The 11,227-nt window shown below is 45.0% G+C and overlaps 1 protein-coding gene across 3 annotated transcripts in view; it reads right to left on the minus strand.

The window, feature by feature from the left end:
• LOC134586619 (kyphoscoliosis peptidase-like) overlaps window positions 1-8,347 on the minus strand; it is a 54,325-nt gene extending 45,978 nt beyond the window's left edge. For all 3 annotated transcript variants that reach the window (XM_063442254.1, XM_063442253.1, XM_063442252.1), the window contains exon 1: window positions 8,157-8,347. In XM_063442254.1, the coding sequence (XP_063298324.1) occupies window positions 8,157-8,253 (97 nt within the window). In that variant the 5' untranslated portion in view covers window positions 8,254-8,347. The remainder of the gene's footprint in view (window positions 1-8,156) is intronic.
• Window positions 8,348-11,227: the final 2,880 nt, after the last annotated feature.

Consider the following 11,227-nt stretch of genomic DNA (forward strand, 5'->3'; position numbering starts at 1 on the left):
CTGCAGCCCTACCTAATTATACGAAAGACAAGGGCCTGGTTCAAAAAGGTTGCAATCTACCTAATGCAGATTGCAACCCACAACGCTTTCTTGTTGTTCAAAAAAGCAAACCCCGGGACGCAACTGAGATTTTTACAGTTTCAGCTCCAGATCATTTCGGGGATTTTGTACCGTGATGCACCTGCTCCCCGGGCGGTGATGGGAGAGAGCAGAGTTGGGGCTACACATTTTATTTTTAAAATTCCCCCTACTGCGGCAAAGCAGAATCCCCCCAAAAAATGCAGGGTCTGTTCTAAGAGGAGGCAGAGAAAAGATGTGTAAGTGTATATTACTGTCCTGATTGCCCTGGACAGCCTGGACTCTGCATTGGCGACTGCTTCAAACGCTACCACACGCCACACGCTGGTCAATTTTTTATTTATTTTTTAACATTTGCCGTTCAGTTTTTTTTTTTTTGGGGGGGGGGTTGTTAAATTTACCGCCTGCATGGGGGGCATGGGTGTCCTTAGGAGGCCTTGCAGAAAACAACCTGGGGTGTTTTCTTGCAATAACCAACAACGGGCTCTCCTAAATCACAGTCAAAAAGCGGTGTACGTGTGTAAAATTGAGGATTGAACAGTTACCTCCACACACGTTCTTCAACTTTTTTTATTTTTTGTCTGGCTAAAAAAAAGTTGCATCAAAGCACTCCACATGCAATACCTCGGGGTGTCTACGTTTCAAGTATGTACCCTTTCGTGGCGATATATAAAACTGGGGTATGTGATAAGCCCCAAGCTAAAGATAGGCCTATCAGAAGAAATACTCTCAATTTCAACTCAAATTGCAAGTCATACAATTGTAACCGTACCTTCCCAAAATCCTGGCAAACCTATGCATGGGGGCGGGGGGAGGGGGGGGGGGGGGTATGGGTGTCCTAAGGAGGCCTTGCAGAAAACAACCCGGGGTGTTTTCTTGCAATAGCCAACAACAGGCTCTCCTAAATCACAGTCAAAAAGCGGTGTGCGTGTGTAAAATTGAGGATTGAACAGTTACCTCCACACACGTTCTTCAACTACTGTGGGGTGTCAACTTTTCTAATATATGCACACTCATGGCAAGACAATACATTGGGATTTCTGATAAGGCCCCCAAAAGGAAGATAGGCAAACAAGATATGTAAAATTTTAAAAACGCATATCAGACATTTTGCTTTGCACCCCCCAGTGAACCCGACAAACGTATGCCTGGGTGGTATCGCTGTACTCGGGAGATGATGCCGAGTACATATTTGGGTGTCCTTTGGCAGTAACACCTAACAGGAGCTGAGAATCTATGCCCAAAGTAGAATGTGTGAGTGAAAAATAACACCACAAAAACGTTTGACAGAGACTGGTCGTAGAATTAGTGCATGTAAAGTGTTGAAATGCCACCATGTTAAATGCCCTAGGGTGTGTACTTTCCAAAAACATACAGTTTGACGGAGGTGAATTACAGTGGCCGGCTTCAGACATGTTCCAACTGGGACATGGGTGCATGATGGCCAGCTGTGTTTTTTTTTTTCATCATATTTTACTTTTTCTATTCTAGTAAATTATATGATATGATGAAAATAATGGTATCTTTGGAATGAACATTTAATAGCGAGAAACATGGTATATAATATGAATGGGTACAGTAAATGTGTAAGAGGCAAATTACATCTAAACACAACCACTGCAGAAATGTAAAAAGAGCCCTGGTCCTTAACGGTGAGAAAATTTAAAAATGGCCTGGTCACTAAGGGGTTACGTCATCAGAAATAATCACACCTAAATCCCTTTCCTCAGATGTTGAGGTTAGGGCTCTATCAAATATTCTGTACTCTGCCATTGGGTTTTTACGTCCAAGATGCATTATCTTGCATTTATCCACATTAAATGTCAGTTGCCACAACTCTGACCATTTTTATAGTTTACCTAAATCATTAGCCATTTGGATATTATCCTTCCTGGAACATCAACCCTGTTACATATCTTAGTATAATCAGCAAAAAGACATACCTTACCATCAAGACCTTCTGCAATATCACTAATAAAAATATTAAAGAGAATGGGTCCAAGTACAGATCCCTGAGGTACCCCACTGGTGACAAGCCCAAGCTTCGAATACACTCCATTGACTACAACACTCAGCCGTACTACAACAGTTACTAGGGGGGATGGTGAAAATGATCCAAGTAACAGGGGCACCATATTGTTGCTGGGCTTGCTGGTTAGCTCTTTTGAACTTAATAGCCAGTTGGGACCAGTCATGGATGCAGGAACCTGGGGACGAATTTCCCTCAGACAATCTGGTGTAGCTTTTAAGATTGTATTATTCAAAGTTGAATCCAACCATCATGACCACTTCTGCATTTAGAATTGGGCATGGATAGGAATCTGTATGTGCAGCATTTCTGCTTCAAATGCTGCCCATTCAGAGATATTTGCACTTCTGTGGCGGCAGCTAGTTACTTCACTGGCATACATTACTTAGGCAGTCTGGAACAGAATATGTCTTTCCTCATTGCACAGTGCATGTTAGCAGTGGCATACTAAGGGGGGGAGGGTGGACCGCTCCAGGTGCCATGACCAGGGCGGCCTTAGGATGTGTGAGCTGTGCGGCAGGGACAGGTTGCCATGGCAGCCGCACAGCTCACACACGGAGGAACAGGCAGAACTTTAAAACTGCCGCATCTAAAATAAACAGGGAGCTAAATGGCAGTGGGGGTGGAGCCAAACCAGAAGTGGGGGGCGGAGCTAAGTAAGAGAGATAGAGTGTGTGTCTGCCTGTGACTGTCTGCCTGTAACTGTGTGTGTGTGACTGCCTGCCTGTGACTGTGTGTGTGTGTGTGTGTGTGTGTGTGTGAGACTGTCTGTCTGTGACTGTCTGCCTGTAACTGTGTGTGTGTGTGACATGTGCGTCCATTTGTCTGGTTACAATGGTAACCATGGTTTTGCAATCCTGTGTAACCTGTATATAAGTTGTAGCTGAGACTGCCCCGAGCCAGAAATGCATTTCTCTTCTAAGCTACTTTCAATGTAACCCTTTCAATAAACAAACTCTCCAAGAACCTGCCCTTAACTGTGTGTGTGTGTGACTGCCTGCCTGTAACTGTGTGTGTGATTGTCTGCCCGTGACTCTGTGTGAGTGCCTGTCTGTGACTGTACGTGTGTGACTATCTGCATGTAACGATGGGTGTGTGGCTGTCTGCCTGTGATTCGGGGATGCTGCCTATAACTGGGTGTGTGTAACTATCTGCCTGTAATTTTATAGCATGACAGGAGGCGAATATTTGCTTAAGTCTCTCTTTACTAGAACTCCACAGCAGCACATTAACATAGAGATAAAAACACCAGAGACAAAATAATAAGGAATCTATAAAAGGCTTATCCCAACTATCTATTTCCTCTTTCTTTGCTGCTCCGCAGACAGTACAGGTCAGAGTACCACTGCCTCCTGTTATATATGGGTGGTTGTGAATAATTTACTGTATTTATATGTTTATTACTGTATTGATTTATTTGTTTAGAGCATGGTTCGTCAACCTGGTCCCTACCGCCCACTAGTGGGCGTTTCAGGATTCCAGGTGGGCGGTAGGGATTTCCAGGTTGATCGGGCAGGCGGGTGCGAGCCGGCGGTACCCGTGCGACTGGGTACCGCTGTGACCATTTGCGGCTCCGGCCCGCCCGGTAAACCGCCGGGGCCGCCTTCCAAAGTGTCCATCGGGTGGCCCACGCTGTCAGGGCCACCCGATGGATGCGGATTGTAAGGGGGCCCGGTCAGCGCTGGGCGCTTTAACAGCGCGACCGGGCCCCCTGTGATGACATCAGAGCTGGGAGGAAGTGATTCCCCGGTCACTCCTCCCAGCTAAAACTGAGAGCCGCGCGGGAGGAACACCAGGGAGTCAGAGTGGGCCCACCTTTAAAATGGCAGATGACTTGAACGAGTCAGACTCTCCTGGAGGAGAGCAGGCAAGGGCACATAAGCGCTACTGGAAGGGTGAAGGCCCTGAACCAGTGACTTGAATGAGTCAGACTCTCCTTGAGGAGAGCAGGCAAGTGCGCATGAGCGCTACTGGAAGGGTGAATGCCCTGAACCAGGCTCCCGGAAAGATAAGACTCCGAGGAGTGGCTAACCCCTCTGCAGTCGGCCAGACGGCCCTGCCTATATGGCACGGGGGAGGCGATGACCACCGGATGCGGCAGTGACCACCTTCTTAAAAAGGCAGCCGACTTGGAGGAGTCAGACTCTCTGAGTGGAGAGCAGTCAAGGGCGCATAAGCACTATGGGTAGGATGAAGGCCCAGAACCAGAAAGATTAGACTCTGGAGAAGTGTCTAGCCCTGATATGATCGACCTTGATGACCAGACGACACTGCCTATGTGGCGCAGGGGTGAAGGTCCCCGTAAACCCCCCTCCACTACAGGGGCCCCGACGACCTTGGAAGAAGAGGTCGTCTCGTGGATCGCCCCTGTTTGACCCTCGATCCATTGCTCACCTGGTTTCTTTGGAATGATCTCTGCCCGATCACCTAGCACCATCGGTACGTTTCTGGGCCCGTAGACCGCTGGCTTGAGAAGCCCGCAGGATAATTCAAGCGGTATTCCCAGCCGGGCTCCCGAACAAAGTAGCCGCAAACCCAGACTTAGACCCCGATGGGGCACTGCGGTTTTGCTGGTTAAGCACCTGTCTAGTATTCAGGAGATCCTGAGTGCGGCCCACTGCAGTGCCTATACTATTAACTCCGCACTGTTCTCCGCTACACAAGTGAGTTGTGCTAGCGGAACATACGAGGAAGTATTGAGCTGTCCTTTTTTTACATGGAAGTACTTCACGGAGGCTTATCCCAGCTCCAACCCGTACCTTTTATAGGGGATTGGACCCTTGACCCGGAATTTCACACTTGCCTCCACTTTCGGATGACATCCCAGGCCCCGAGTCTGGGGTGGCAGACGACCCTATCCTAAACGCAGTTTGGACCGCTGGAGGTGCTTCGGATAAAGGGATCTGAGCCCCTCGGAGTCTAAGATTGAACGTATATTCATTAGTTACTGTGAATTAGACGCGGCCCTCAAGAAACTTCTAGGGACCGCAGGGCCCAGTTCTGGTAAGGTGGCCTCTATTTTCTCCCTGGTGAGATAGGTATCTTGTGCATCAGTCATTTGGGCGACAATACAACCTGGTTGGGAGGAATTGAGGACATTCAGGAATACCAGAACTATCTGAAGAGATCTTTCTCGATTTCCACGCGTTGGGACCCGGATGTGACTCTTCATCGATATAGGACATCTTGCTGTACGGTCTACCTGGACGGGCTTGCCGGACCCCCTGCGAGGTACCTCCCAGACCGAAAGGTCAGACGCTCCCTGCGTTTTCCCTTGTTAGAGTCCCTGGATTTCGTTTTTTTTTTCAACCAGGGAAATATCAACCTCCTCTACATCTCAAGGAGTGGAGTCCTGGAGGGCGCATTGGACGCAAGGGGGTGACCCCTACGCTCTCCTCTGCCCAAGTTCTCGTACATATGGAATAGTTTTCTCTGGGAGGACCCGGCGTCAAGACTTTAGTCCACCGAGGAGGACCCATCAGGCCCCGACCAGTTCGGCTGGATGACGGACCCGTTTGCTCAGCGATGGACGCTTCCCTCCAGGAGTGTTCAACATGGAGATGTGGACGAGTCTCCTCCGTTTGTTTGGTCTCAGGACCTTTCTACAGGTGCCTCGGTCTGCTGGTACTTTGGAATTATGATCTCCGTTTCGGCAGAGTTGAACCTAGTTCCTGGATTCCCTGGACCCTTGCTCATTTGATCTCTGGGATTGTGAGACTTTGGTCTGCATGGCGACCCTGACGTAGTTGGATCTCCCAATTTTGCTACCACTTTTACAGGGTTCGGGTATTGTTCGGTCACTTTATTACCGGGGACTGCCATATTAATTAGATTAGGTAGCGCGTACGACTTTTGTCGGCGGGCCTCGCTCTGCTTAGAATTCCCTTTACGATTCCTGAGGACGGGTATTCATCTCCCCAGGGGGTACAAGCATTTTTGTCATGCTCCTATGGTGGGCTCTGTCGGGTTTTGCCCATTCACTGATTCTGGATTTATTTCAGTTATTATATCTTGTTTTTCTTTCAGATGGGTTCGGCGGTTCGGACCTTAGTTGTCTATCAGCCTTAGTCGGACCCGAGGGTCATATTCTTACTTTGGTAGCGCTCCCACCTTTAGGCGGTGTTCGACGTCACCGTTTGTTTAAATGGTTCTTCCCTTTTTCTCACCCTTCATGTACCACTTTGTTGTGGTTGGCATTGGCGGGGCGTATAGGTTTTTTCGGTTCACTTCAGTCCGTAACACGGGACTTCAGGTACCGACATGGCGGGCGTTTTTCTCCAAGACGCTTTCCTGCGGTTACGAGGAGCTATCTTCATAGAGTTTAGATTGGTACGGCGGATCGTGTTTCTTTGGTCTTTGCTGTCCAAGCGTTAAAACAGCAAATATGAAGCCTCCTGTCATGCTATAAAATTGTAGATTATACTAGCTTTAGTGTAACTATAATCTTAATTTTAGTAATGACAGGAGGCGAATATTTCCCTCCCAGTTTCTCCCTCCCCTTGTTGTTTGTTGGTTTGACTGACTTGTTGTTTATTAACCTGGTCTCCTGGGCTAGGTTGGTTATCTGGGGGAGTTGGGGTTTATCTGGGATATGGTACCGTCAGTATTTTATGATGGGGATTCAGTTTTTTTCACTATCTGGGATATTATACTGTCAGAATTTACGATGGGGATTCATGTTTTCTCAGTACATTTCATTCGCTAATCAGTGTTTTCGACTCTGTTTATCTCGTTTCAGTTTAATGGTTTGGCTACAGTTCTTAGATCCGACTACTCTACAGGATAAAGGTCAAGGCTTCACCCACTGGTTCCACGGTTTCAAGTTCGCATGGCATTCATCGTTATGTTTTGTTTGTTTCTTCTGTTATTGTATTTGTGGTGTATTGTTAATGTACTTTATTTGTCGCAGCGTGAAAGAGGAAATAGATAGTTGGGAGAAGCCTTTTGTAGATTCCTGATTATTTTGTCTCTGGTGTTTTTTTTATCTCTATGTTAATGTGCTGCTGTGGAGTTCTAGGAAAGAAAGACTTAAGCAAATATTCGCCTCCTGTCATTAATAAAATTAAGATTATAGTTACACTAAAGCTAGCATAATCTACAATTGTATGTTTGACTGTCTGTAACTGTTTGTGTGAATGTCTGCCTTTAACTATGTGCCTGGGTCTGGACTCTGAAGACTGTTGCTAATATTGTTGTGTAAAAAAAAAAGAATTATATAAGTGGCTGAGCAGGGGCTTTAGAGGGAGAGGCAGGTTTTTTTTGTGAAGGAGGGGTGCAGGAGTTTTATGGAAGGGGGGCACGGGTTTGTAGAAGGGGGGACAGATATTTTGTTTAAGGGGGGCTGAGCAGGGGATTTTTGGAAGGGGGTGCAGGGGTTTTGTAGAACCGGGGCAGGACATGCGTTTTGTAGAACAGCGGGCAAGAGACGGTTTTATAGAAGGGGGCAGGACAGGTCTTTGTTAAAATGTATACATTTGTGCAATTTTAAAAAATGAAAACAGTAAACATTAAAAATATTGCGGGTGTTTTTTACATTTTAAAGTGGGAGGGGTGGGGGGGATGCCAAACAGAGGATCCGCCCTGGGAGCAAAATGCTTTAGGTACACCCCTGCAGGTAAGTGACAGACAGGCAGCAGTCGGAGAGCATCTGCAAGGGAAAGCCTGGATCTCCCCTCAGACAAATAACACAACAGTTGTAGACATTCTGTTAACATTCTGCCAAAGATCTTGAAAGAAAACCCAGTAACCAAACTCCTTAAAGAGCCCCCATGTCTCCGATGCAAATAAGAATTGTACACATTTCTCTTGTGATTTCCATTGTGAAGTCCATTTTCTCCACCTGCAAGCCTCGGTAAACTGGCTACTAATTCATTTCCATACTTGAAGTTTTAGATGCTGCTTTAGAAAAAATAATGATTATGACAATTTCTGGACCAAAAAAAAAGCAAAACAGAGTTGCTAAACACACACATTTTATAAATTTCTTAGATATAATTCTATCGCATATATATTGCCAAGGGACATGCAAAATAACAGATTCAGTACTCACACAGGCAGTAGACACATAGGTAGATGGGAAGAAATGGGAAGCAAAGTATCCCCAGTAAAACTTTCTGCCACAGGCTGAGGTCATGATGTAGTGCCATGGTTTGTTCGAACTATAATGAAATTGACTTATTCTTCTTCCTGGTTGACTTGTGTAGAATGTAAGCAGGTGTGCTCCTGTGACCTTTGATTGAATTAAGCACTTCCTAGACTTTTTGCTCGTATTCCCTTATCCAATACTGCAATATACTGTATTATAAACAAATTGCTTTGCAGTTATGAAACAGATAGGATTGTCTGTACTAAATGTGGAAAATAGGTAACTTTAATTTAACAAGAAGGATTATAAAATAGAGGGAAGAAAAAGGTGATTTTGGATTGAGATTAACAAAGTGTGTTTACCTGGATAACACAATACATTGAGAGTTCTATAGTTTTTCAAGTCCTGGAAAATACAATTGTGACAGAAACTTCTGTGCCACAGCGTTTTGGAAAGGCTTGAATGCCAACCTCTTGCTCACAGACAATGAGCCTGGTCCCAACAGCCCCTAAAAGGGTCTTGTGACAGTAGCAATCGAGTTACACCACGGGGGCCCAAAAGGTAGATCCATAGATGTCGTAGAACTACAAGTCCCATGATGCTTTGCACAATGCTTTAGAATGTTTAGAATGACAAAGCATCATGGAAGCTGTAATTTAAAACCATCTTGGGATCTACCTTCTGGGCACTCCTGATTTACACGCTATACATTGTTAGTTTAACCATGCAGCACCCTCTGGTGACAATAGAAATGTTAATATTTACATAATGCTGGTATGGAAAGTAGTGCAACCAAATTAATAGTTGAATGTATAATGCTGTACCTTTTCTGTGAACCTCCCTTCCCTTCTCCGTTAGACTTTCACCCAGTCTCCACTCCTTCAAACAATCTTTGAAAACTCACTTCTTCAGGAAAGCATATCATTTAAACTGTTAGCGGATTTTCATTTACCCCCCCTTACCCCTCCATGACTCCTCTTCTGCAACTGTCAAAAATAACCTACTAAGTTCCCAGTGAATACTTTTCTAGCAACCTATTTCATTACCTCTACTTATACCATTTGTGTCACTATAGCCCACTCCCTCTAGCATGTAAGCTCATTGAACAGGGCCCTCCACCTCTCTGTTCCTGTGCGTCCATTTGTCTGGTTACAATGGTAACCATGGTTTTGCAATCCTGTGTAACCTGTATATAAGTTGTAGATGAGACTGCCCCAACCAAGAAATGCATTTCTCTTCTAAGCTACTTTCAATGTAACCCTTTCAATAAACAAACTCTCCAAGAACCTGCCTTGTGTGGTCTGACTTTGTATGCAGTCCATCGATCAATAACATATCCATAGCATATCCCTTTAGTTATATATATATATATATATATATATTTTTTTTTTTTTTGTTTTGTTTTTTTATGCAATACAATCATATTTCCCTAGGCCCATTTTCCATACCATCTCTACTGCACGCCTCTACAACAGCTTTAAGGTACAAATTGAAATTCAGAAGATGCTCCACCGGATGTCTTTCACCTTTGCCACTAGATTACTTATTTATAATAATGTTTTCATTGTTATCTATAGTGTACAGCTGTAGTACTTGCAGCTACATGCATTAATTAATAATCTGGCTGTTAGGCTTTGATTGTCAAAATTGTAATTCACCACTGTTTCTTGTCCACTCCCACTCTTCCCCCCATGCTTGCCACTTCTAGCTGTAAATACCTTGATATTACTGTTTATCTCTACTCCCTCCCTAGGCCCATTTCCCGTACCATCTCTACTGCAAGCCTCTACAATTCTACTCGGCTCAACCCACCCAGCCACCCAGGTTCCCCCTAAATTTCTAGCATGCTCCTCCAGCTGTTTAAAATTCTCACTCACTTACCTCTTCATTCCCTCTATATTCTACCAATAGCTGCAACTCTCTGTATCCTTATTTAGCCATCACTTCCAAATTTCCAATTCCACCTCTTGTCTCAAATTCCCACGGTATCCTTTAGATTGTAAGCTCACGGGCTATCTACCTATACACTTTGTATAAAAGAGCTTAAATGGCAAGATTTCGGCTTACGGGCAGGGCTCTCTCTACCTTTTGTATTTGTCTGTGTATATTGTATATTCTCCACTAATTGTACAGCGCTGCGGAATCTGTTGGTGCTTTTTAAATATAAGTAATAAATAAATACTCTGTTTCTTTCTAAAATCCACTGTAAAGGGCGGGTGTATTGACATAAAATACAACGAATGAGCTATAACGAAAACTTGTTTGGTGCGTTTTTTGTTTTTGTTTTGTTTTTATCAGTTCTTTATTGTCATTAGTTTTAAAAAAAATAATGGCAGCAATAATAAAAATGTACTTTACAGGAACACAGAGAATGGTGGGAAATCACTAGCGTAAAAAATAAATATTAGGAAGTGCAAAGAACACCAGAAACATAATGCATCCAGCATTTAACCAACAAAATAAATAACAAATACTAATACAGAATAACTGTTGAGTAGGGTGGCAGCACTGAGGCCCTAACTATATGACTCGGACCACAAGAGTGTAGCGTTACTTACCTTATCCGGGGGCCGGCCGCGGTCCTCTCTTCAAGCCGCACGCGGTCCTGCGGCTGCACGAGCCGTGCGCGGCTCATTCAACTCTCCTAGCGGGAAGACGGGCAGTGACCGCGAGATGCGGTCATGTGTCCCGCCTGCAGCTAAGAGCGCGCCGCGAGTCTCGGGCGCGCTCTTAAAGAGACAGTGGGAGCCTAAATTGCAAAAAGGCTCCCATTGGCTCCTGTCATGCCAATCACCCCATACACTTACCTGTTGGGGGTGTGGAAGTGACAGGAGCCAATCACATTAGTTTGAAGGCTACTTATACTCACCCTTTTCCCTTAGTTCCTTGCCCTATCGTGGTTTCTGCTACAGTTCCATTTAGTGCTTGTTGTGTTCAGTTGTGTTTCTCCGTATTTGACTTTGGCTTTGTATTCTGACTTCGTTTTCGCTTTATCCTTGTCTGTACTGTTTGCCGGCTTGCTGATTCCTGTGTAC

Source organism: Pelobates fuscus, chromosome 2 (genome assembly GCF_036172605.1).
Source record: "Pelobates fuscus isolate aPelFus1 chromosome 2, aPelFus1.pri, whole genome shotgun sequence".
In the NCBI taxonomy this organism is placed as follows: Eukaryota; Metazoa; Chordata; class Amphibia; order Anura; family Pelobatidae; genus Pelobates; species Pelobates fuscus.